At 39.2% G+C, this 27616-nt stretch overlaps 3 protein-coding genes across 5 annotated transcripts; 1 reads left to right on the top strand and 2 right to left on the bottom strand.

The window, feature by feature from the left end:
* Positions 1-1100: 1100 nt before the first annotated feature.
* LOC103981231 (uncharacterized) lies at positions 1101-12346 on the bottom strand. The gene is made up of 15 exons (XM_009397884.3): positions 12103-12346; positions 10993-11655; positions 10594-10906; positions 8615-8761; positions 8437-8525; positions 8263-8355; positions 6591-6717; positions 5773-5837; positions 5529-5700; positions 5025-5222; positions 4864-4911; positions 4636-4782; positions 3752-3834; positions 1535-1650; positions 1101-1448 (listed from the first exon to the last, which is right to left on the bottom strand). Exons 2-15 carry the CDS (start codon positions 11592-11594, stop codon positions 1366-1368), a joined length of 2283 nt encoding a protein of 760 aa, XP_009396159.2. The 5' UTR covers positions 11595-11655; positions 12103-12346; the 3' UTR covers positions 1101-1365.
* Positions 12347-13320: 974 nt separating this feature from the next.
* Positions 13321-15683, bottom strand: LOC135636211 (pentatricopeptide repeat-containing protein At5g66520-like). Its single transcript, XM_065147835.1, has one exon. The coding sequence runs from the start codon at positions 15563-15565 to the stop codon at positions 13970-13972; it is 1596 nt and encodes a 531-aa protein (XP_065003907.1). The 5' UTR covers positions 15566-15683; the 3' UTR covers positions 13321-13969.
* Positions 15684-16570: 887 nt separating this feature from the next.
* LOC135635858 (ENHANCER OF AG-4 protein 2-like) lies at positions 16571-27577 on the top strand. 3 transcript variants are annotated; one of them, XM_065147251.1, is made up of 12 exons: positions 16571-17067; positions 17541-17617; positions 19368-21464; positions 21558-22071; positions 22149-22257; positions 22796-22908; positions 22978-23165; positions 25580-26159; positions 26235-26763; positions 26883-26978; positions 27069-27168; positions 27311-27577. In XM_065147251.1, exons 1-11 carry the CDS (start codon positions 16957-16959, stop codon positions 27137-27139), a joined length of 4485 nt encoding a protein of 1494 aa, XP_065003323.1. In that variant the 5' UTR covers positions 16571-16956; the 3' UTR covers positions 27140-27168; positions 27311-27577. The 3 variants fall into 3 exon arrangements, with proteins under 3 accessions (XP_065003323.1, XP_065003324.1, XP_065003322.1); XM_065147252.1 differs by having other exon boundaries at positions 27291-27577; XM_065147250.1 differs by having other exon boundaries at positions 27069-27577.
* Positions 27578-27616: the final 39 nt, after the last annotated feature.

The following is a 27616-nucleotide window of genomic DNA, read 5'->3' as shown; positions in this document are numbered from 1 at the left end:
TTCTTTATTATGATTAAAGAATCACCCGTGTAAGATTCCGTTTCCACTGGAATCCGTTTCTATATTTCTACTTTATAAATTATACTGGAATCCGTCTTACTTGTTTGGGCACTGTCTGGCCTTAAAAAGGAAACCGACTCATTCTTTCTCCTCCGCTATGCATTAAACCCTACCCGCCTCTCGCCTAGAAAGAAACCTACTCTCTCTCTCTCCTCGTCCTATGCATCGTAGGGGGCCCTACTTCTGGAACCGACTTGGAGTCCAGCAGTACTCGACTATAACGATGATGCCGGAACAACGTACAACCATATGTTCTCTCGGCTCTCTTGATCCTACCCATGGAACCTGCGTTAGCAATGGCATCGGCGGTGAAAAGTAAGCGCACGAGTCGAGGCCGGCAAAAAATCCGCATTAAGAAGATCGAGAACCCCGAGCGTCGCGCCGTGACCTTCAGCAAGCGCCGTAAGGGCCTCTTCGTCATGGCCGCGGAGCTCTGCGCCCACACCGGCGCCCACGCCGCCGTCATCGTCTTCTCCCCTTCCGGCCGACCCTACGCCTACTCCTATCCCTCCGTCGACGAGGTCCTTCGCCGCTTCCTCGTCGGCCAGTTCCGGGACCGTGCAGGTCCGGGGGGGATGCAGGAGTTGGCGCAGATGCGTGCGCTCCTGCTCGGGGAGGGCGATGAGCGCGCCGCGGAGCCCCACCGCGGGGCGGTGCTGGTGGAGCTGCAGCGCGGGGTGGAGGAGTTGGAGAAGCTGCGGAGGCTCGTGCTGGCGAAGGCCGACGTGGTTGGATGACATTGGTACCGTGGACGACATCCCCGTTTGGGCTCGAGTGAAGGCAGAGAAAGGTACTCTTGCTGGGAGTGGGGTTGCTGGTTTCCATGCAGGAAGCCACAGTTTTGGTACCCCTCCTGTCACTTGATTCTTTGGTTTTATTTCTTTGGATGCTTCAATTATTTTTTTTTCTCAATTATCGGAAGAGAGAGATCTGTAAATTTCACACATGAAGTTTGATTTCATGCGTTGTTCAATACTAGCATACTAGGACTGGAACCAATCAAAATATTTCTTCCAAAGACTCTTTAGCTGGACGATATATAGAGGAGAAACAATAGTTACCCTTTTTAACTGGTAAATTGCTACATATGTACAGATAGTTCGTTCAAAATTTTATAGCATCAAAGAATATATTGTTTAACAAGCTGTGCCTGACAATGCACTGCAACGTATAATCCACATTTGACATGCAACACTAATAGGATCAGCATAACCAGCCAGTTGCATTTACCAGACATCTTATGACATCATGCCAAAAAAAAGAATGGAGGACAGTTGAGAACATGTAACCAACCAGCCATTCTGACTATAAGCGTGCCGCTTCACTACCATCAGCATCTTCGGTTTCGGATGCTAGCTTGACAATGTCTTGAACAAGAATCTTCCCATCTGTTGCAAAAGCAGATTGCGGAAGTTAGCAAATAATAATATGGGTTTATCGATAAGCTGCAAAAGCAGTAATACAGAAATAGAACCTTTATCCCTGGAGAGATTGCTGATGAGTTCTTGGACACCCTCCTTTCCAATGGTGTCTTTCAGATACATGGCAGCGGCTGCTACCTCTTCTGGAGTCACTTTGCCATCATGGTCTCTGCATACAGATTGAAATTCATAATTATTTCAGTATGGACGCAGGGTGTCATCTAGCTTAGATTAAGTTTCAAATGCATCTGAATTAAATTTAGATATCCACATTGAGAGATATAGTCTTTTTTTAAATTAATTTAAGTGTTATTTTCGTCCTACTTTACTAGTGTCATAGAACATCCAGATACAATGTACTATGGAGCAATTTTAACATAGGAAAGATTCTTATCGCCTAGGAAAGAGCATGACCCAAACTTAGCATAATTTAATTTGCATTTTCACACAGAAAATTGGAAAAAAATATATATGTCCTATAATAACACTCAAGATCTAGTTAGCTAGTAACCTTAATATCATAATTTGACCCAGAAACATCCTCCAAACCAAATAAACAACTGGCCGTTCTGGACAGGCTATCAGGAGGTAATTTCTTCCCTACTCTTACATGCCTAGAGTGCCAATTTAAGATAAATTCAATGTCCTGTAGAAAAGCATTCATTTGAAAATTTTACGAGAATGATAATAATTTACATGAATTTGTGCATTTATTAGGCCACTGGCATATCACCCTTTACCCTCCTGGTCTCTCTCTATCTTCCTCTTTGTATTCTATTTCTATAATCTTTCTTGCACCAGAATCATAGTTAAGCAGCAAGACTACTGTGTGAAAACCAAATAGGTTTTAACTTGTTTAAATTGACTAAAACCCCACATTGAGCATATACTTTCCGGCATATGCATCATATCTTAACCCAGAAATCATATATCGAACAAAGGTCTTACTTTCTATATACTAAAACATGCACCACATCACAGTCTCTTCCGTGAGAGTAATGAGACACTATTCATGCAGATATTGCACTGATGTACAGGTGTTTTAATTTCCTATGCTGATATCTTCCGTGAAATAACATTATCAACAAAAATTGTTTAGTTGTTATCTTTGCCAAAGTGGAAATCCAAAAATGTCATGCCAGATTGATATATCATGTACATAAAAGAGCAGCACTTATCGGCAGCATCAGCCAATAATAAGACTGTGTGTATTAGGCTAGATGATTCTAAATGTGGGTCAAGCTGAAGTCTATCTGCATCTAGGGGACCGAAATGCATATTCAGTTCCAACCGATCCATTCTCTCTACAGGATCAGCCAATCATATTTTCTTTTCTTGTGTGCGTGTGTGTTTACTTCTGTCTCTTATCTTCTAATTTGGATGGTTTCAATGGGTGGCTCGCTGAACCTATCTGCATCTCTAGGAACAAATGAAAATCCACTTTAGACCAAAATCCGATGAAATTGTTGAAAAAGATAAGGGAAGGACAAAAGTGAAACCAATTGATCTAATTGAAGTAATAAGAAAGTATATCCCATGGTCAAAGCCATGTCTTATCAGTAATTGTACCAAAAGAAGGAAAATATATACAGATTGCTAAAATTCTGCAAGGCATCAAACCAAGCAACAATGCTTCTTACCAAGAGAACTTTAGTATTTATAATACAAGGAACAAATCAATTTAGCAATTTCCCAATTATAAATGCGACTATTAGCAGGTGAAATAAACAAAGAACCCCCTGTTATAACATAAAGAAATATGGAAGGCATTAAATGTAGTAATGTCTTTTCAGCTAAGGAACATCAGTTCTAATATATGATTTATATGGATGGTAACCTTAACTGTAGATGAGCGGATTATTAATGAAACAATTAGTTTAAACCTCAACTTTTCATAGCAACATACAAAAAATTACTGCATGAATATGCAACATTTATTGAACAGAACTTTTCTTGCATGATACTACACAATTTGTCGCAATATAGTTTATTGTGAAAGATCTTAGAGGAAAGTTTCACGATAATACATCTAAAAACAGGGATACCAATTAACGAATGGGATAAGTGCATAGATAAAGCTAACTATGATAACAGAAAACAGTGGCCAAAAAAGGTGAGATTTAGACTCAAAAAAAGAGGGACAAGAAGTCTTAGATCAAATCCAGAGCACATTATGAGGAAAAAAGAGCACCTGTCTAGTATTTTTCAAAAAAAGAGGGACAAGAAGTCTTAGATCAAATCCAGAGCACATTATGAGGAAAAAAGAGCACCTGTCTAGTATTTTCCAACGATCACCAATTTTAGCATCTACATCATCGATCTCCTTTTCAAGTTCTTGTAACATGGCATCAACCTAAACACAACAAACAAGGATAAACATTAACAAATATCAATAAATATACAGCCTACAGGACCATCCAAGAAGTACAAGTGTATGCTATCCAAGAATTGCAAACAATGTACACCTGAAGTGCCAAAATATCATTGTTAGAACAGATCGAATACAACTTAAAGCATATTTGAAAATATATTAAACAAATACAATAATGTCAAGGTACAGGCATCATGTGTGCACTTATTTGTCCAGCACAACTTTTCATACAAGTTCAGCAGTAAACACAAACTTGTTCCTCCATTACAGTAGTGCAAGATCTGATTCTTTTTTATGAAGTATCTATCATGGAAACCATTGAAACTGTCTGTCAAAGACATCAGTGATAATGAACACATCTTTATTTCACAGTACATCAGCTATAGGAAATCTTGATATGGTTCTAAAGCTAAATACCAAACTTAAATATAATCCAGTTTAGTGCTACACTAGACCAAAATAACCCAATTCTAATTAAGCAGTAAAGCCAATTACAGGTTAAAGTGGTCCAATCTTAAAAGGATCAGTTAGATAAACTAACACAACAATGCTCGAGGAAACATTTAGATACTAATATTTAGACATAAAAAGGAATATAAAATGTTAAATACAATGCTATACAAACAATTAAACTAAGTCTCCAAAAATCAAAAGAATATAAAAGCTGAAATACTTTTTACTTCAATTTTGCAACTACACCTAACACCACAGATGAATTCAGGCTCTCAGGATAAAGAAAGCAGTCAAATGAGTTAAACTTATAAGCAGAAAGTTATTTCTTACCCTATCTACTAGTGCTGATGAGACCTTGTCTGCAGCAGCTACTTCAGCTGCGTGATCACTCTTCTCCCTAGCGGCCCTATATGCTTTCTTTGCCTCTTCTTCACCATCAGTACCTTCCTTCTCCAGCATGGTATTATAAAGTTCAATCTACAGTTAACATATAGCCAATTTCAGGTCACAGACAAAGCCACAAATATTCCACAATAATAGCATTTGTGAAGACATTACCTCTTTATTAACAAGGCTCAGGAATTCTTGACGTTCCCTACTCACTGACTGCACGTTAAATGAGCATTCATCATTAATTCAGGAAGCGATTGGCAGAAATACTGATGTATTTAATTAGCCAAATACTAAAAAGTAAAATGAACCGAAAGCAACAGGCTTACAGAAGCTGAAGCTAGCACAGCCAGTGCCCGACTGATTTTACAGAGTTGCTCCTGTTTTTCAAGTGTTTTTCCGCTTGCTAACTCCTGTGCTTCCCTGGCTGTAGGACCAGTCATCTCCTTCAACGCTAGATCCTCCTCGATGACCTCAGATTCCTTCACCTTAGCTTTCTCCTCTTTCACTAGCTTTTTCTCTTCCTCCTACAGATTTTTAGCATAGAAAATCAGTATCAGTCAAAACCCTATTAAATCAGTTCAGAATGTTTATAAGTCATGGTCAAAACATACTCATCAACGCACATAATATATAGTTTTATTAAGTTATTCCCAGGAATAGAAGCAAATCTGAAAGGCACATCAGCTTAAGTTGATCTCAAGACATCAGATGGCTCAGCAGCATCCAAAATAAAAGGACAAAAAGTAGACCAGGATTTGAAAATGTTAAATTTCTTTACACAGCAGACAAAAAGCAAAAGAACAACTTCCAAGTTGTAGAATACTTAGTACCTTGATAAGTTCTTCCTGCATTTCGAGGAACTCCAATTTTCTTCTTCTCTCAGAAACAGAATCTTCAGATGGCAAACCAGTACCAACTGTGTCAACCACCTCATCTGGTAGAGATGATAATGTTGCTACAACAGCTTCTTCAGGTTTCACCTTTCCAGATACAGTGAAGGCTCTGAAAAACATTACCAAATTAGAGAAGGATGCACAAATAATCCAACAAATATAGCTACATAAAACTTATTACCTCGAGAGTATCAACAATGAAGATGGAACAGCACGATTAAGGGACAGATCCAACCAGTCACGAAGCTGAAAACAAAAATTACTATAAACAACAATAACTTCATAATTCACTACAGGTAATAACAATATAGCTTAGGAAGGTTAAAAAAATAGTGGAGAGAAAATATCAGATTTCTAATAGAAAAAGAACAGCTCAGTTCTCTTCCTAAGATTTTCAGAGTCCAAGATCTACAAATAAGATCCCAGCAAGCATAAAACAAGACAACCATGGCTATTTTTATATTATATTAATCTATAGCTGTAATCGTGGGTTTTGACAAAAAAGTAGCACACATTTTGATATAATAGTGTAGTTCTCTTGCTAAATTTTATAATAAGATTCAGCTGGGAAAGAATTGTTGATTATCACAATGAGGTACTCCTATGGTAGAACTTAATCTATAACAAAATTGAGGTTGTAGATTGCAGATAGAAAATAGTTAATGTTACTGATGAACATAAATTAGTTTAGACTCTACCTCAAAAAGACAGAGCCATGAAAATCAATGTAGATAAACATCAAAACATTAACAAGATAGATAATCCATAATATAATATAATGAGTTAGAGCATTAAAGAGGAGAAACAATAAGATGAAGAAGAAGTATGGCAACACATAACAAAATTAAATGCTAACTAGTTACTAGACCTACTACTATTGCCTCATGGGCTGCTGCTTAAGTTCTAATAAACATCTTCTTCCATTTAATTTTCAACTGCTTATATTGCCAGGAAGCATGGAGAGTAACAGTAACTAAAAGAAACTTTAAGTCATAAAACCTGTTGTTGCATCTCCTCCTTCGAAAGCAACCCAAGATGACCCCGTTCCCGACAAGCTTGCCGTAGTTCCTCTTCTGAAAGAGATTCCACACCCTCTGCTTGGATCAGCTTGTCATCTTCCTTAATCCTTTAGAAAAACAGGACAACATCATCAAAACCCACAAGAAAACTAGCAACAAATCTACATTTACCATTCATAATAGTAAGGATGAAACCATGGTATGCAATTTCAAATGGTACCGCCCGGTACGGGCGGTATGTACCGGTCCGATGGCATACCGGTACACGGACCGTCCGTTACCGGACGGACCATGCTACAGTAATACAGTAAGAGGAAATCGCTCGGTAAGCCCTGGTGTACCGTTCGATACGCCCTGGTATACCGCTCGGTATGCTGGTATCGTACCATACCAAACCAACCTCGAAACACCAGTATGGTACGGTATTGCATATCTTGGATGAAACAACAGACAAAGGAAAAAAAAATCACAAATTATAGCACTCATCATTGAAAACTAAACCCTTTCTCACAGTAGTATATACTATATACTATATACTATATACTATATAGGCAGTATGACATAAAATTGAAGCTCCTAATTAGTATACTGATGTCTCAAAGTACCATCATTCGAATTTCGAACTACTATATTTAGAAGCTACCACCACAGAACAACATTTGTGAGCACTTCACCATACACTCATCATTTGGCATTTGGCTTTGTTCTTGAGTGCTATCCAAAGCCTTCTTAAATTAAATATTGAAGTTTCACTGTCATTATCCATCAAAACTGCAACACTCAGAAGCTGCCACCATGGATCAACATTTATAAGATTTTACCAAACCCATCACTTGTTGTTGCCAATATTTTTTACTATAGCGACAAAACTGATGTATTAAAGACGTGAAGTTGGAGCTCAAAAGCATCATTATTCATTCTTTACATTCTCACAACAGTGTTCAATAGGCAGAAATAGAAGCTTAAAAGCATCATGCATCATTTACAAGCTTAGAACCATGATATGCAATACTGAATAGTACCGCCCAGTACGAGCGGTACGTACCAGTCTGACAGCATACCGGTATGCGGACCGCCCGATACTGGACGGAACGTGCTACAATACTACAGTGCTATACTGTAGCAGTACTACAGTAGGAAAGAAAATATATAAAACTGTTCGATACACACTGGTATACCGTTCAGTACGCCGATATCATACCGTACCGAGCCAACCTCGAAACATCAGTACGATACGGTATTGCATACCTTGCTTAGAACACATTTCACTTGCCATTGAGATGTTACAATTTCTCTCACTTTGTTTGACAGTGTCATCAATATGCCCAGATGCACGTGAGACTTAGTCCAGTAGTGGCTTTACACTATGATGTGTCCTCTAGCCTCATTCACATGGTGTTCTTTCTTACTTAAACCACTTCTCATGCCCAATACTCCATCAGCTCTGATACCATTTTATATCTCGCCCTATACCCATCAAGCTCTTTTCAACCCAACTTAAGTGCTCTCCCACTAATGATGGGGGGCTAAACTGACTAAGGGTTAAACTTAAGTCTACCAATATTATAGCAACATAACACAAGTTAGAAAGCTGTAATATTGAAAAGGCTACAGCAGAGAGAAAATCACTCTGAAAGCAGAATGAGACTTACTCCTGCAATTTCCTTCGAAGCATAAATCGCAAGTAATTATCAGTTCCAAATGGTGGAATTCCCATATACTTGCACATATTGATCAGCCTCGGTCTGCAGGAAGCAAACAATATTAGAAATTCGATCAATTATCAACAAGATTGTATATTCACAAGTTAACTATATGATGTTGACCTGCTTATATTGTCCAATGTCAGCTCATCATTAAACAATTTCGCAAAGCTCAAGATTTCAACATTGGATACAGGAGCACCAGTCCTGACCTTATTGCAAAACCAACATCTCAGGACCTAATTGTAGGCAGAAGCAATAGACATATACTCTCCAATGTTCATCGAAGAAGGCAATGTACCTTATTCAAAAATTCATCCAAGTCCTCTGCAGTCTGTCTAATTTCTCCACTATGTGATGTTTGGACTTCTTTTGCCATCTCTTTAACTGTGTCCTGCAGAAACTTTGCATACTCTATTCTTGCTTTGAGTTTCCTTTTCAGTGCCTCCTACAAGTCGGAAGAGGAAAATCCAAAGTAAGAGTCCTAGAAAAGAAAATAATGGCCTAAGTAATTTATATTTCATTAAGAAATGTCTGGAAGACAAGGAGTTCTAAAAAGGGAAAGTTACACAAATCAAAAAAGCTAGGATACTGAGAATAGAAAAGAGAAATACATAAGAAATTTAGAACCCATATTCCATTGTCTGGGGAATTGTAGGAACCAGAATATTGCGAGACTGAATTGGACAAGTGTCTATGTTTGAAGGAACGGTATTAATACCAAATATCATATAATGCTCTTGGATTAGATGATAAAACAACTATATAATTCCACTCTATGGCAAATAGTGGGAGAAGATTGGGATGTGATAAGAGATGAGAAGAGGATAGCCAGCACCAATATCAGCATCTTCAGCATAACTGAAAACCTTTAATTGGTTTAGCTTCTTGGAATGGTGACCAAACTTCTAATTGTTTTGCCAGGAAGAAGAACTAGAAGAAGTTAAAAAGATATTCTTTGTTTGAAAAGGGGATAAGGCCCTGGAACTTGATGATTTTGAAATTCAGATTCTACACCAAGTGCTGGAGAAGAATATAGTGAAACTTAACTTGCAGAAGTGACAAACGGCATGCAAGTGGAATTTAACCTTGGGCAGGCAAAATTATGCTTAAATTACTGTTATTCTAAAAAAAGACAATGATTAGGTTAAAGACCCTAGGCTGATTATCAACTCTGCGGCAATCAAAATAATAAACAAAATTTTAGCAAATAGGTTGAAGCTTATCCTTAACAACTCGATTTATTGTTCTCATCTGCTTTTGTTAAGGGGTGTTGTGTCATCGGCAACATCCCCAGAACTCATAAAATTAACTTGATTTTCTGCAAATAGGTAGAAGGCTTCCTAATAAGATCAAAGCCTTTCGTAAAATGGTGCAGGTAGATTCGGTAGATTCAGTTTCCTTTTTCATGCAGATCTGCTATAATACCAATAAGTTTAACAGGATAACGGATCAGTTTTCACAGAAATATTAGGTAGAGTGAACCTTCATCAACCCATCTTTTCATCCTAGTCCAAATGTTTTGCATAGACCAAAAGCCTTTAAGTCTGATTTAATCAAGAAGATTGACATATAAGGATATTTTTCTTATGGCAAGAATGTCTTGGTGATAGAAAGAAAAGAAAGATTAACTGGTCAACCGTATGCAAAGGCAAAGATGGAGGATTGGAGTTGCAAATCTTAAGGACAAAATCTAGATCTACTAGGTATGCAATGGATGAAATTACTATAAGAGGAAAAAAATGGATGGTTCAACTTGGCTTGAAACTCTGATTATCCCATATCTCATCCACTACATTACAATTCTTTCATCTTGTCTCCACTTACAGGAGAGCCTTTTTTTTTTCCCATGTCAAAGATGCTTCTTGGCAAGCATCAAATTTCAATTAGTAAATAGTGTTTTCAATTTTTTATTAGACACTCTGATCACTGGATTATATATCTGATTTTCTCTTCTGAATGACAATTTATTCACCTTAGCATCAGAACCAGATCAGTTTACCTCCGAAGACTCTACTGCTTTTTCTGACAGTGTTATACAAATTAGCAAAATTCATTTGGTCTGCAGCAGTCCCGCCTAAAGGTTCAACTGAAAACCAATATTCAATTTGTAGCATGACAGAAAATATATGCATGTACTCAACTTAAAATGAAACATCAAGTTATTATGACATGCCAGGATGCATTTTATAGAAAGCTCAATTTCATGATCAAAATCTTGTTAGCACAAGAAAGAATCAAGTAACTGACATAATTATACAGACTCAATGGTGAGCATACCTGTTCTTTCATCTTGTCCTGGAACGTGGATGGCAACATGTTTGGAAACAGCTTCAGGAACACTGGCAACAAGAACTCCATAAATGGAACAATGATGAAAACTGCAAAGGGAACCAGCCTGAAAATATCGGCTGTGGTACGTGTCAGCTGCTGTCTTTCTCTTCTTGTGAGACTCTTTCCAGCAGCCAACTTCAACAACAATCTTGAAGAGATCCTCATATCAGCCCATAACAATTTCAAGCCTAACCAATAATGCTGCATGGTAGATACAAATTCATCCTTCCAGTGGCGTAATTTAATAGCCCAATCCGCTCTTACATGCAGAAGAGATAACAGAAAAATAAAGTCAACCAATAGTCACTGCAAAGAAAGGATACAACAATTTAAAATAGCTAATACCTGCTCATTGAAGCCACGGCTCTCAGAGCAGGACCAATACCCAGAAGATTTGCCCAAAACTTGTGTATGAATGACTGAGCAGATTTTTGAGAATCTTGCATCTGTTTGGCTTTTGCTTTTGCTTTTGCAGTGCTTAAACCTTCCACAGCCTGATCACATTCCTCAGGAGATGCCTCTTTAAACTCTTTTTGGCCCTGATCTTTGCGAGGCTCTTCTTCATTATGCTTCTCAGGTCGACCAGCTGTATCTGTGGATGCGGTGGCAACAGACTGTGCCAAACCTCTGACTGCAAATGGAAGAACAAACTCTTGCCTTCCATATCCAAATCCTGAATTGTAAATTATACTGGATGGACGCCGAAAAGAACCCTGAGCACAGAAGAAGATTAAGTCCTCTTTGGTGGTTACCGCCACATGCTTTTTCTGCCCACTACTCTCAACTTCACTGCAGCTCTGCTTAGAGATCCAAGTTGGAACCCTCGTGTCTGCATCAGGTGCATATCTTCCGCGCCCCAAACTCGAGAAACTGGAACAAGAACGCACAGGTAAGCTTAGGTGTTTCAGGACGTACTTCCTTCCTTTGACGATTGCCTGAGACGCCATAATTGGTATCCTTTTCTCCTTCCAAAGTGAAAAGCTTTGATCATATCTTTCCGGGAACCCCCTGAATCAAACATTTATGTTCAAATAAATTATTATTATAACAAAAACTCGTTAAATATGTCATGATCGTTAAAGGGACAAGATCCTTAATCCTATATCTTGCCGTTATATCAATAAAACGATTATATGGAACCTCTTTCTTCCGTGCAGCTAAGAGAGATACATCGAGGCATAAGGACATGCATCCAACCATGTATATCGAATTGTAGAAATATGAGGGCGAAAAATCAATCAAATCTTAAGCTACACAACCATTTGCAAGGAGAACTACCAAAGCAACAGGATCAGTTTAACAAAAACCTTCCGGGATCACGTAATCTCATCAACAAATAGAAATGCGATTATTTATATGCTCAATTATAGGGTTTTTTGGAGCATCAATTATTGGTCCACGAATCCAAAACGGGGAATACCAATAGGAAAGCAGAAAAGGTAGCGAAAATATCACCGGAAAAGCTCGGAAATCTACACCCGCCTCTGCTTCGACGAGTCTTCGCGATCAAAAATCGAATTCGCCAAAAGGAGAAACACCGATTAGAATCTAGCTTGGAATGTTCTCAATCGAGCCATCCACAAATCGGGAACCAAGGGATGAGGGGTTAGGGTTTCAACGAGCGAAGCAAGAGGATACCAAGAAATGCGACGCAGGCACGGACCGAAACGTTGGTATATAGATGGTGACACAAAGGGGGAGGACGAGAGGGCAGAGTGAAGCTTGGGAACCAAGACACTATAGAAGCGGACGGATTTGACCATCGTTTGCTAGTCGTCCGATGGCGATATCACGATGCAATCACACCGTCGGTCGTGAATTAAACGGTTCAGATGCGCTACAGTTCGGCTCACCCGGTCCGTTTTGGGTTCGAGGTTTCAAACCCCGGTTGTGGTCACGGGTGCGGTGGCCACGGCCAGCCATATAATCGTTCGTGACGTAAGTTCTTTCGTTGAGACTCGAAATGTCGAATTTGTCCACATTGGGTCAAGCCCAACCGAGCCGACGCGCAAACGATGGCGAATCGAATCGAATCGGTTTAAATTTGCCTGCCCATAATTACTACAGTAAATAAGTTTAGGTCATTTTTGGGGATACGTTCACTGCGTTCGGACAGAGAAGTATGTAACTGCACCTTATAAATTTATACCCAGAGATGTCAATTGTTATGAGACTGAATGGGTAGACTATTTTTCACCTCACCTTTCTGTTCGTATTATATTATACATAATTTATTATTAAGAATATAAATAAAAAATATATATTTAAAAATTGAATCCAAAACTATAATTCCAATACTTTAAAGTTAGCCATTAAATTTTTGTTTTATTTTTAATATATTTTTTAAATATAAATGATACAAGGAGTGGAAGAACTTTGCATTTTGTCCTGTCTTACTAAAGATATTCTTTGAGTGATTTTTTGAAAAAATATTTTTTTTCACTTTTTCTAGAAAGTGTTCATAATTTTTGCATTTTTTTGTTCCTTAGTTTCTATAATACCCATAATTCCCCTCGACGTCATTTAGCTATCCTCTGCTATCATCTTTACTACCTGTTATATTTAGAGAAGTCTTTCATGTCGAAGGTGGTGATGACATGAGGAGGTTTGAAATAATAATAACATTAATCATAATAATAATAATAAAACACGACGGCGTTGGATGGCAAGTAATATTGTGAAGCATTTGTCCAGAAGGATAGATTTTGGTCCTTTATTTACACGATCATGGCTACAGAAACAATTTAACAGATAAGCTGATAAAAGGAGTTGTCAAAATTGGAAAGAAAAAATAAAAGAACAATTATAAAGGACTCTTAATCTTACTTCTAAGGGAACCCAAATCATGATCCAATTTTGAGGGTGGTATTACCACCCAGTTTCCACTTCAACATGTATAACCAAAAAAATCCAATCTTAAACTCCGAATGATTGATCATGGAAATCCACGCAGCATGACGAAAGGAGCAGATTCCATGATCTACTAAAGAATCACTTTCTCTGGCATATGAGCCAAGCATATATATGCTAATGAGAATACCATGAATCTTGATCTTGAAGAGCTCCAGATCACAAGAAGCTGAAATGTCCCAAATATTTGCAGTGTGGCGAATATAAATCGTTTTCCTCGATTGAGCTCGGCGTTGGGCGATATCCCCACTCAAATCAAGAGCATTCAAATATGTGAGGAAACCATTGTTGTTCTTCATGCTGGTTCTGCAGCAAATTTTTTTGCTTGATGATGTTGAGTGTGATGAGTCTCGCAGCACTGCAGCGGCTACTCCATGAAAACTTTGTTGCTGAGATATGATCGCGAGAAGCATCAAACAGAGGCTGCCGCTTCTGCCTCCACTGAGCTCTTTCCAGGGAATTTTGCAGCTTTCCTCTGGTTCAGCAGTTTCCTCACCATGGCCATGTCGTCCCATCTCCTTGCAGCTCCATACATGTTCGCCAACAACACATACCGCCCACCATGATGCGGTTCCAACTCGATCAACTGCTTCCCCACTTTCTCGCCGAGCTCCACATCGCCATGGATCCTACATGCACCGGCAAGAGCTCCCCATAGTCCCGGATGAGGCTCCACCGGCATTCTTTCCACGAAATCAACCGCTTCTTTGATCAGTCCCGCCCTACCAAGCAAGTCAACCATGCAACCGTAGTGCTCCTCGAGAGGCCTAATCCCATAAACCCGAGTCATCATGTCGAAGAACTGCTGGCCTTCGTTGATCAACCCCGAGTGGCTACAGGCGCTCAACAATCCGATGAAGGTTATCGCATTTGGCTCCAAACCCATCAGCTGCATCTTCCAGAAGAGTGTTAGCGCTTGCCTCTCCGACCCATTCATGGCCAACCCGGTGATCATGGAGTTACACGAATACACATTCTTCTCGGGCATATCCTTGAACACTTTGAGGGCCTTGCTGATGCTCCCACACTTGCCATACATGTCCACGAGAACCGTTGCTAGGATGACGCTCATCTCCACTGTATGCTCTGTAACGTACCTGTGCACCCACTCCCCTTGATTCAAATCCCTCAGCTGCGCACAAGCTGATGCCGCGCTCACCAAAGTCGACTCGTTCGGGGTGACTTCCCTTTCGACCATTACTCTGAACACGGCCAACGCCTCCGCGCAACGACCCGATTGCGCGAAGCCGGAAATAATCGAGCTCCAGGAGGCCACATTTCTGTGGGGCATTTTGTTGAACAGATGCAATGCTGCTTTGACCTTCCCATCCTTCGCGTACCCCGCAATCATCGCATTCCAGGAGATGGGATTTCTTTCTGGCATCCGCTCGAAGAACCACCGCGCGCAGTCCAGCCGCCCGTAATTCGAGTATCCTGTGACCAATGCTGTCCACGAGATGACATCAGCCACGTCGGCATGCTCGTCGAACAGCTGCTGGGCGGAGCTCATGTCGCCCCAATCCGAGTACATGGTTATGGCATTGTTCACGACGAAGACATCGGAATCGAGCCCAAATTTCACGGCGTGGCAGTGGACTCCGCGGCCGAGGCCTGCCAAGCCGAGCACGGAACACGAGCGGATAAGGAAAGGGAAGGTGAGCCGGTCGGGCGACAACCCGGAGCGAAGCATGCGGAGGTAGAGGAGGACGGGCTCGACGGGGCGGGGGCTCCGGGAGAGGGCGCGGATCATGGTGTTGTACATGAACGGGGTGGGCCGGTGGAGGCTGGCGAAGAGGGAGCGCGCGTGGCGGAGGTTGCCGGAGGTGGGGACGGCGCAGGCGGCGAGGAGCCGGGCGACGGTGAAGGGGTCGGAGGAGAGGCCGGAGGTGACGACGAGGGCGTGGACGCGCCTGAGCTCGGAGGCGGAGGAGAAGGCGGCGAGGCAGCGGGAGAGGTCGGGACAGTGGAGGAGCTCTAGCTTTCTCGCCGAGGATCCGACGGCGGCCATTCCTCTGTGTGCAATTGTGCATCACAAAGAATTCAGCAGAAAGGATGGCGAAAATTGATCCATTTTCAACAGAATAAAAAAAATATTTTGGATCGGTCAACAACATGGAATAATGAAAAGAGAATAAAGTTCTGCATGCATCTAATTGTATATAGATCAACATTGATGATTCAGATCATTAAATGAAACAGCGGAGACCAAATGTATAATCAATATATACACACCATATATATCAACTCTATTTTTTATAAACAAATTAATAAAATTAGAAATACTTGAGTTCGTTAGAATGAGAGTTTTAATTTATATAGAGTGTTAAAAGATAAAAGAGAAAAAAAAACTTTAATTGATTCGATAACCGATTTAAATCAACTAAGAAATAAAGGGATATTAAAAATATATGATGATTGTATCCAGAGATTAAAAACTAAGAACTCACCGATTGACTAGGTAAGATCTAGTTGCGCTCGACAACGAAGATTTATAGTGAATGAGACACGATGTATGCGAGAAAAACTATGTCATTTAGATTAAAGATCGATCGAGGGCTTTATTACTATAAAACCATGTCATTTAGATTAAAGAGTATGAAAATCATATATCAAAAAATAATTAATAAAATATTCAAAGATTATATCATATAAAATATTCAAGACTTTAGCTACCGTCGAAAGGTTTCAAATGGATATAAACACCTACAAATAGCACATTCAATGTCGGCTGGGAAGACTAAAATAAGGGGTTAATATTTATGTCGTTCTAATATTATCAGAGAACACGTATTCATTTATTATATTAGCCACGAGATTTGAGTAGATAGATTTGGGTTTCCGGTAACACATTATCCACTACAATCCGAATCCGATTTGAGTACGGGATTTAACGGGTTGAATGGATCTTTAATTTGGGCTCGCATTGGGTCTAAGATGGGCCAAATCGAATCCGGTTTAGTCCGCAGAGAACAAGATATTAATGGGAGAGGCCCGAGCTTTAGGCTTTAGAACGTCATTCTTATTTGCATTCATCGTAACTCGGCGTCTCCATTTGTCTATTCTCACCCAAATTCCGATCGGCTACGCGTCTCTCCTCTTCGTTCCCACGCGCTCCCTCTCTCTGCACTGAACTCCGCCCGTTCCGGTGCTCGTAATCCGACGCGCCACTTCGCCGCCCGTACCCCGCCGCCGTACGATCCTGCAACCGTGGCGCGCCGTCGCCGCCGCCCCTCGTCGCGGCCGTAGGACGGGGCGGGGGTGCTGTCCCTCGATCAGAGGGGGAGTGTCTCCGCACGTGGAGGTCCTAGGGATTATTTTGCGCTTCCTTGGTCGCCTTTGTCCGTGGGGGGTTGTATTCGCGGAAGACGGAATTGCGTTAGGGTTTCTGGGTTCGCCGCTATGGGCCCCGGGCGGAGGCGAGGCGGGAATCGGGTCAAGGCAATGGGGCAGCTCAAGCTGGGGGATTTCGTTCTCGCCAAGGTGAAGGGGTACCCCGCTTGGCCGGCGAAGGTAAGCTCGATTTCTGGATGTTCTTGGGCCTGATAATGTCCGGAAGATGGATTATGGTGTTCTCGTGATTTGGAGTCGATCAATATCCCTGTTGCATAAGCTATTTTGCTATGCTCTGGTTAGATTCTATGGAACAAGGTTTCTAGGGTTCTGCTCGGTTGCTATTCTTTGATACCGGGCTATTATTCTCATTGGAAGTATGTTCTTAACCTTGTTTCCATCTCCTGTTTAATTTGATTTATTTTTTTTCTTTGTGTTCAATCATGTGCTGGAGAATTTAACATCCTCGCATTACCGTTTGTAACATGTAGTTATCTGAATATTCATTCAGAATCTTTGTATGTCTCTTCCAGATTATATAGTGCTTCAATTTCTTCTTTTGTTTTCCTCTTTTTTTTTGTGTGCTGATTCCGGTTGCACCTTTTGCTAATGTGGTTTATTCTGCATTAAGAAAACTGCTGCCTTCTCTTCAGATAAGCAGGCCAGAAGATTTCGATCGATCACCAGATCCTAGGAAATATTTTGTTCAGTTCTTTGGGACTTCTGAAATGTAAGTTTCATTATTTGTTCTCTATTTATTGTTTATTGTCCTTGAAATTCTATTTTACTTTTGCTACATCTTTTCCTGATAATCTGGTTTGTTTGTGACGTCAGATGAAGATGATCATAATTTTAATATTTGTTATGACCATTGTTTAACTATGAACACAAAAAAGGAAAATAATTCTTTATTGACAAAATTCAAGTTCATAAATTTATCTTTGTTATGATTGTAAGTGAAAACATTAGGTTGGAGACCGTGGAGAGTGTAATGCCCAGGTTTAATACATATAAAAAGCAGTGCCCAGGTTTAATCCATATCAAAAGTAGGAGATAACTTGAAGGGACTTATAAGTGTTTGATGTGTATACTATTATTGACCTGAGTTTAAGTTTTATGGATTATTGGTTCAAGCTCGACAAAGTTAATGATTCCGTCTTCCTATTGATCGACGGATCAGAGTCAACCTGGTACTAAGTATGCCAAGGGTTTGGGTAGGAATGGATTACTCGTGGATGATACTAGAGACATTATTATGTGGAGCCATCACCTAGTTGGGCCTTACATGTACTATACTAGTTTGATTACAGATTATGTTGGTCCTTAATGAGAATGCCAAGCCCTTGAGTGGGCAGAGATCATGGTACCCCAACTTAGTTATGCATTGAGAGTGAGAAATGATTTGAATGAACTTATAAGGGTTCGATGGATGAACTATCAATATGAGTAATCCGAGCTTAAGCTTTTTGGATCAATGGTTTAAGGTTTGGATCATGACACGGTGCAGCCAATCATCTTGAGTGGTGCACTGCAATGATTAACTCTATTCTTATTCTTAATGCTGAAAAGATACACTGAACTCCTAAAGGAGATATTACCCCATAGATGAGGAGGATATCTATGCAAAACATCATGCAAATTGTTTTGAACTATGAAACTAAAACTTTGCATCATTACCTTTGGTCTATATGGGTACTTTTATTTATGTATATTTGATGAAATTACCTTGAAATATAAATTTCTGAATTAACATGAATCATGTAAATAAGGGTTTAGTGGGTTACCTTTGGATTCAAATCTCATATCCTCATAGAATGTTTGATGTTTGGAAATCCTATCATGTGTAGTAATTGAATTTATTATCTATTACTATTGAAGATCTTTATTTATGAGTTTGAACATTGAAGATGAAGTATGTCATGCTTTTTGTTCTTGAAAACAGATTTACTGCTTCCTTTGACATTTCAAAGCTTAGTTCTTGGTTTGAGACAAGGTAAATATGCTTTAATAAAAATCCTATGATATAAGGAAGTTCAAGATTGATTAAAGTATCGATAAAAATGAAAACTATATCAATTAAATATTGTGAAATTTTGAATATTGTTTGTCAAATTCTTGTAGATTTCCTGTGATCTTTTTCTACAAATGAAAAATAATGTACCTTTATAGAACTGGAAAGGGATCTGGCTGGTTAAAAAACTGGGTCTCTAGCCAACCCTTTTCTATTGGCCTATTATTAGTGTGCTTGCTCATGTGCTTATTGCACTTGATATGAAGCATTTGTGGGTCATGAAAAATTTATGAAGCATTTGTTGGCTATGAAAATTATTTCACACAAGTGCCTTATTTTGCTTTTTAATATCTTGCTCGAGTTTGATAAATGAACTTGATTGGTGTTTAACTTTAAAGTTGTGGATATAATACTTGATATGTAAGCCCTTTTTTTATGGATAATTATTTTTTTGGCTATCCTTTTGCAGTGCCTTTGTTTTACCAGCTGACATTCAGGTGTTCACTAATGAGTCAAAGAGTAAGTTGATAGCTCGCTGCCAGGGTAAAACAGTCAAATACTTTTCTCGTGCTGTGGAGGAGATATGCGAAGCCTTTGAAGAATCACATAAGAAGCTTTCCCCAGAATCAGGACTCGATATTGACAGGACAAGCACCGGCCACACATCTTCCTCAATTAGTGATTTTTATGATAGCAAGCATCTAATGGAGCATGATGAAGTATCTCATTTGGAAGACCAGGGAAAAAAACATGAGCATAGCATTAGTGATGTGAATTACTGCTTGACTGATAAGTTGCATGGAATGGAATGTGGTTCAAGAAGCCAAGAAGCGAATGTATCTTCTGATCTGAGTCCAAGTATTTTAGCTGGAGCTGGATCTCTCTTGAAAAGGGAAAAGCCTTCAAGCAATGGTGCCCAGATTGCAAAAGATACGAAACTTGTAGTTTCTAGTTCAGTTTCTCATACTTGTTCTGATAAGGAGGAGAAATTAACAAGTCCTGATCCTGACGTAAGTAAGGGAAATTATCTGGATATGTTACCTAATAAGGAAACTGCAGAGCTGCTTCCAGAAGGCTCTGCTGCTGTTGGACTTCAGGATTGTGGTGATTCCCGACATGTAAATGAACCTCAGAAGAAAGATGCAGCTAACGTGCTGAAGGTTTCAGGGAATGGGAATCAAACAACAAAGCTGGTAGCTGAGCAAAAACAAAAAGTGAGAAATGCTTTGAAAGTTAAAAAAAGCCCATCTCCACAAAATCAGCTGAAGGGTTCTTTTGGAAAGGGAAACAAGATGTTTGGGGAGGGAAATAAAGGGGTTGCTTCCCGTGACCATAATAGAGAACTATCTAAAAATGTTTCGAGAAGAGATGCTGACTCAAAATATGCAAAAAGATCAAAGAGCCTGAAAAGGCCCAAAGAACGTTTTCTCGATAAAGAAAAAATGGATAGAAATCCAAGGAAGGAAGTAGCTGATGCTTCCAACGAATATGCCTCTGAAGGGTCAATTTCTTCGGGTGAATTAACAGTGAAGGATTTTCATATTAGAAATAAAAAACATAAGCTGGATGGTAGCAAAGATTCACAGCCAGCTAAAAGGTCAAAATTGATACAGGTGGGTAGTGAGAAGAGCAAGAGCTCAAGACACTGTGATTTATCTGGGGTTGATGGCAAAAGGAAAGGTGACAAAGTTATTAAGACAAAGAAATCTGGAATCTCCATGAAAGCTTACTTGACATCAGAGACAGAAACACATCATGATAGAACACTTATACAACATAATGATGCTGTCCTTGCCATGGCTAAACATTCCAAGTCCATGGATACAGTGGTAGATCCTGCTACTAAAACTGTTGCAAGTACAAGTCGAACAAGTTCTCACTCTTTAAAAGATGAAGTGCCCGTAAGTACCCATGTCTTTCGTAGACGTAGATTATGCAAAATTGATGATGACGAGGAAGAGCAGAGGACCCCAATTCATAAAGAATCTGCTAGCAACTCGGCTGGAGCACATCCAGGAATTTCAGTTTCTGAAGAGAAACCTCACTCTTTGATGGAGCATAACAGAGATTCTCTATCCAATAATGCTGTGACTGATAAGCCTGGTTTGGCCAAGGATGAGAAGACTTCAGATGGTATGACATTACCTGGCAACAAGGCTGAAAAGGATAAGGAGAGGAGGGTTAAAAAGTGCGGAGGTTCTCAGAATTCTCAAAGTCCCATGGAACCAGAGTGTGACGAATCATCATTTGGGGATTGTCGACCATCAAATGTTTCACCCGAGACCTCTACTGCCCTGGGTGATACAATGAAGTTGACAGATCAGACATCTGTAAAACCCCATATGAAAATTGTGGGCTCTAATGGAAAGAAATCCCAAATTGCCCCTTCCAAACTCTCCAACCACACATCTGGGAGCTTGAACTCTTCCCATTTTCAAGCCATGCCCGAAGAAAATAAGATATCAAATAAAGAAATTAACATAAAGGTTACTTCAAAATCTAACAGGTTTGAGAGCAAATTTTCTGTGGAGCAAAATTCTAAAAAGTATGTTTCAGGAGGGAAAAGGTATAAATTTATTCTTCAGATGGATGCTTTATGTTAATTGTGTTGTTATGCTAATTTGATGACTATTTGCTAATTGTTTCCAATATTTTACAGATCAGAAGCTTCTGTAGAAGCTAAAATGATAAGTTTTAGTGAATCTATATATGCTGATTCCACCAAGTCAATGAAGCACCTTATTGCAGCAGCCCAAGCAAAAAGGAGACAAGCACAAGCACAGAGCCTACCCCCTGAAAATGCTATTTTCACTTTAATATCCGCACCAACTGTGATCCATGGAAGGAGCCCAAGTCCTTCGTCTATTCCCTTTTCAACAGCAAATTCTTCTCAGAAGAACATGAAAGGAACTTATGCTTGCACGCCTCTTGGTTCTCCTTCTGCAGCTCCTCAGGAATTTTCTTCACTAAACAAAGTGGAACTTGAAGAATATGAGCACAGGAATAGTCCTGAATATAGGCCACTGGGTGGTTCACTAAGTGGTGGTACTGAAGCTGCTGTTGCACGTGATGCTTTGGAGGGTATGATAGAAACACTTTCAAGGACAAAGGATAGTATTGGACGTGCAACTCGGCTGGCGATTGAATGTGCCAGATATGGCATTGCTGGTGAGGTGAGCTTACTTGCATAAACTGGTCTCTAGCTTGTGCAATATAGATCATAATGGGTTACAGGTCTGATCGTCTGTAGATCGTGGAACTTCTTCTTCAGAAGTTGGAGGGTGAACCCAGCTTTCATCGTAGAGTTGATCTCTTTTTCCTTGTTGACTCTATTACTCAATGTTCGCATGCCCAGAAAGGTAGGTGCATATCTGGAAGTGTTTTTTTTCTTCCTTGAGATATGATTTTTTTCCTCCTTTTTTTGTGCTGTTGTATTTTTGGAATCAAAATTAAACAATATGACATACAATAGAATCTGTGCCACGACCCCCATGTTTGAAATTTTAGACCTAGTACAATAGAAATATGGATTCATCTTATGGCAGTCCTTTGCTAATGTTATATAGACTTTGTTTTATTGTTTTCTAGGTTTGTGTTATTGTTAGTGTTCTCTGTAGCAAGATTTGAAATCCCGATTGTACTGGTCATTTTGGGCTGATATTAACCAGTTTAATTAAGTGCCTGTATTGTAACAAATAGCTTGATATTTGTATAGACATATACTGCCATTCATTTTTGTATTATTTATTCAATGATACCAGACTGTACAGGTCTGTATAATATTCAGAATATCAGTACCATACTTGTCTGGTACGTTGCTGAAACCGGTATTGGACTGGTATTTAAATCATTGATCCATGAACTTTGCTTTATTCATTATATCTTGATAACTTATAGGGATTGCTGGGTCGTCATATATTCCTAATGTACAGGCAGCATTACCACGTCTGTTGGATGCTGCTGCTCCACCTGGGGCTGGTACACGTGAGAATCGTCGTCAGTGTCTCAAGGTGATTTTGCTATGTACTTTCAATTTGATAGTATCATGTCACTGTTGGTAAGTAAAAATATCTTCTCAGGTTTTGAAGTTATGGCTTGAGAGGAAAATTATGCCTGAAAATCTTCTTCGTCGATACATTGATGACATTGAGGTTCCCAATGATGATGTGAATGCTGGAATGTTTCTTAGGCGTCCATCTCGAGCTGAGCGGTCTATAGATGATCCAATCAGAGAAATTGAAGGCATGCTTGTTGATGAGTATGGAAGGTATTGTGTGACACAAATTATGTTATTTGATATCCGTTCAATGGCGATGCTTGTCTTCTTTCTGAGCAACATGTTATCTTTAGTGCTTTGATAATATTCATTATTTTCTGTCAAAAGCTGCATTATTTTTTGATTTAATATTATCTGGGTCTAGTGGTTCATAATTAAAGATAATGTCATGCTTTTAGAAATTGACTTTTTATCATAATGACACATCTACAAATTTAAAGTATCTGAACTGTGATTTGGTAGAATTAAATTTTGAATACCTCATTTCCGTGAGAACAACAACAGATGTGTAACTGTATTCTGCAAATTGAATTTCTTATCATTTTGTAGGTACGCTTTGTCTGGTGTATCTCGATTCTCATCTATAGTTTGATGAAACTGATTTATCTTGATTGACCACTCTAGGATTTATCAAAAAATATTGGGTTTTTGATAGAAATTTCTCTCCCTGGTTATTTTATATTAAAAAAGCCTTGTGTTATAGGTAATACGCCCTTCCACCATTACATATAAAAACTTGCTGGTGAACCCTCTGTCAGCAAATGCCAGTCATTGAGCCTTAACTGAGTGGTATACTAGATGTATATTCCTTCTCTTGGATGGTTTTCAAGATTGCTCACTTTTGATGGAACTTTTCGCTGCAGCATCTGATAGGGCGGCATTCTTTGTTCTGTCTTTATCCTGCACAACAGCAGCAACTGTCTTTCTCTGTTTCTCTTCTGCTTATATAATTACTTCTTTTTTTTCTCCCAAATTCTGTTTCACGATTGCTTCCCTTTTGCTTATCCATAGATTTGAAGATAAGTTCTCAAGCAAAAGTTAGTTGTTCTTGAAGATATGCTTTGATAAATATAATATGCATTGGAAGAATCACCGACACTCTCGTCATTTCCTTTTTTTCCTGTTTGACTGACTGTAGACTCTGCCAGGGTCACAGACATCGGCTCTAAGGTGGTTACAATCTACTTTAAATAGGTAAGGGGGCAGGTTACAAATGTGTTTGGTGAAGGGACTTTTTAGTAATGAAAAGAAAAGAGAGGGAATTTATAGAACACCCCTAAACTATTTTGGTATAACACTTCATATTGGTTTGCTGCTTTGATATGAAGACCAAACAAGTTGAATTATTAAAATATCACAAATGAAATATGTATCAGCAGGATTTCTGAAGTTGTGATCGCTACCATATTTCTATTACCTTGAAAAAAATTTTTGTAACACATTGCAGATTTTAGTGATCTTAGATTGGTCTGAAAAGTTTTTTCAAGCTTTACGATAAAGTAATCTTCATTTGATTTGGCTTGGGTACTCCCTTATGTTTGGACCGAACTATTTGAAAATTTCATTTCCTAGTTAATCCGTAACTGAACCATACTGAAAGATGGAAGTTAACTGTTACAATTTTCTTGTTTCAGTTAGGACAAATGTACAATTTGTTCATATTAGACTGAAAAAATACTTTAAACTATCTGGATATCCTAGTTGCCGTGATGGTGGTTGAGTAATTCGGCATCAAAGGATTTTACCACGAACCAAGCAATTCTCAAGGTCAACCTGTGGTGTCGTACCTATTACTCTCTACCACCTTTACTCCATTCCGTTGCAACCCTCCCATGCATCCCTGCATTCTGGTACCTGATAAGAGTTTTGGTGGTGTAGTAGAAAAAAATACATGTGCTTCTTTGCTGAGAGAAAAAGGGGAAAGGGTTTTTGTTTAAACAGGCCGCGAGGAAGTGGTAGGAAGATAAAATAAATGACTTACTACATGGGCCTAGTGAAGGAACTAACATTAGGAATTTAGGAGCATTTGTTCTAAACCATTTGATCTCATTAAGGTTGAAAAGTAGGAGCTAAAAATAGGAGCATCAAATGGCTAGAGGTTTTTGTTTTAATCATTTCATACTTATGGTAAATCTTAACTGAACCAAATTTATTTTGTTTATTAATTATAAAAACAAAACTGATTCAAAATATATGGAAAATACACTGGACCAAATAGTTTCATTCATTTTTTATTTTACATTTTAAGATACTTTTCTGATACATATAAATGATTTATTAATTAGGTTCAGATGTTCTTTTTAGCCTTTAGTTTATCTTGTGCTTTCACCTAGGAAAAACTGCCAGTTCTCTTCTTTGAAGTCTAAAGTAAGTGTATATGCAACTTAATGATCTTTGTTGTAGAGTTAAATATTCCATTCGTGTTTGGTGAGTCCTTGATCAAGAATGTGTGTTGTATTCAATGAATTAGAAACTGAAGTGGAATTGTAACAAAACTTGTTTTATTAGTCTGCCTATCTTTCCTGAGGCTTATTTCTTTATAATTATGATATATTTATTTTCTTTTTTTGTGACATACAATGTAATTGATCTTATTGTGTCACATCATTTCTATTTTCTTTCAGCAATGCAACATTCCAGTTGCCTGGATTATTATCATCTCATGTTTTTGAAGACGAGGAAGGTCCTATCACTGTATGCAGAGATTCTGGTGACGAATTGTCATATGGAGCTGGTAATGCTTTAGAAGAATTTGATACTTGTGCATTCACACCAAGTGACAGACATCATCACATACTGAAGGATGTAGATGGTGAACTTGAAATGGAAGATACTACTTTGTCCAAAGATAGGAAGGGCATGATGGGAGATTATAACCATAAAATTGACTTGCAGCATGAAAATTCTAGTCCGTCTATGGAACCAACGTCGACCAATCCAACAGAGCTGCCCCCTCTACCTACTGCTCCTCCACCTCTTTTGGATTATCCACCACCACCACCTCCTCTCCCACCCTTGCCTTCTTCACCGCCACCACCACCACCTCCACCCCCACCATTATCACCATCTGCACCCCCACTCCCACCACCTCTGCCACCAACTGGACAAGCATCTTTGCCCCCAGTCCCATTTCCACCTGCACTGTCATCATCCTCACCATCCTCATTTTTTCCCAGTAAGCAAGAAGAATTCAGAATGTCAAATGTAAGTCTTTTTTATAAAATGATGTATTATGCCTTGTATGTATTGGATATTTGATGTTTTGGCATTTGTCTGCAGGGCAACCAACAAGTCCATATGTCTGGTAATGCTGCAATGCAGGGACAGGAAACTGCTTCAAGTAGTGAAGTGGTTCTGCAGCAGCATCCTAACTTTATGGCTACTGGAATGGGCAATACACAATCTCATAATAACTTTTCTTCCTCTAGCACATTTGAATATGGACATAACAAATTGTATGTAGCCCCTCAAACCTCTCATCAAATTCACCAGTTTCAACAAGGTAACACATCCTTTCACCAAAGACCTTACCATTCCGTCACCCCTGCACAAACTTCCTCCAACTACCCTCTTCCAAATACACAAATGCCTGCTGGCCATTTTTCTCATGTTGCTGTGGATCAACAATCAGTTCAGCAGACTTTCAATCCTTATCCATTGCCATCTGTTCCTAATAGTCAGAGACAATATGTTTCTGATGAACAAAGGAGAGTGCATTCTACTGACTTTAGCCCGGATAGTCAGCATAGTACTTGGGTATCCGGAGCAAGACCACCATCATGCTCAGGGCCCCATATTGTGCAGGATGGTATGTGGTTACAAATTGCTGCTAAGTCGACATGTGAACATGGTCATCTGTATTATGCATCCTGTAAGAGAAACTGTACTTAGGATGGTAGGGTACTTATTTCTGACATTTTTGGGCAGGATTTATGAGGTCTGGCATGGAAAGACCACCATCCAATTCTATGGGATTTCAGCTTCCTTTGCATAATCCCATGCCATCTGGAGGCTCAGTTCAAGGTTGCCCTCCCTCCTTTGAATTGGTGTTTGAAATTTACAAGTTTGATAATAATCACAATTTGATTGATTGGTGTCATTTTATTACTCCAGGCCATACTTTTTCCCAGGTGCCATCAGTCAGGCCAGATATTCCTGGTCTTAATTGTTGGAGACCAGCTTAAAGTCATTTCTATGTATATGTCTAGATATGGTAACCTTTGACAATCCCTTTGTTCTTAGCTTTGCAAGAGCAATAGTGAAATTCCGTCGTCATCTACTGGAGAACACTTCATTATAGAATCTTCTTCTGTATTTCCTTGTATGTTGTCTCAGTTTCATCCTATGGTGTCCAGGAGTTGGAGACTTGCAGCATCAGTCAATGTGGCAATGATCTTCTTCTAGTTGATTTTAGAAAGAAAGATGCCATCTGAGAATCAGAGGTGGTGATACCTTGTTTAGTTATTTTGAAGGACTATGTACATTCTAATTTGTCTTGGAAACTACAACAACCCACACATATAAATGTAAGCCCATTTTGTATAGGCGATCGGCAACATGTGGTTTTGACTTTTTGTACTTTTCACAAATATATATAATGTTTCAGACTTTCAGTTGCGTAATTCATGCATATGGTTGAGATGAAATCCAGTTCCTTTTTA

This window comes from Musa acuminata, chromosome BXJ3-4 (genome assembly GCF_036884655.1).
Source record: "Musa acuminata AAA Group cultivar baxijiao chromosome BXJ3-4, Cavendish_Baxijiao_AAA, whole genome shotgun sequence".
NCBI classification, from domain to species: domain Eukaryota; kingdom Viridiplantae; phylum Streptophyta; class Magnoliopsida; order Zingiberales; family Musaceae; genus Musa; species Musa acuminata.
This window is presented reverse-complemented; position numbering and strand designations above follow the sequence as displayed.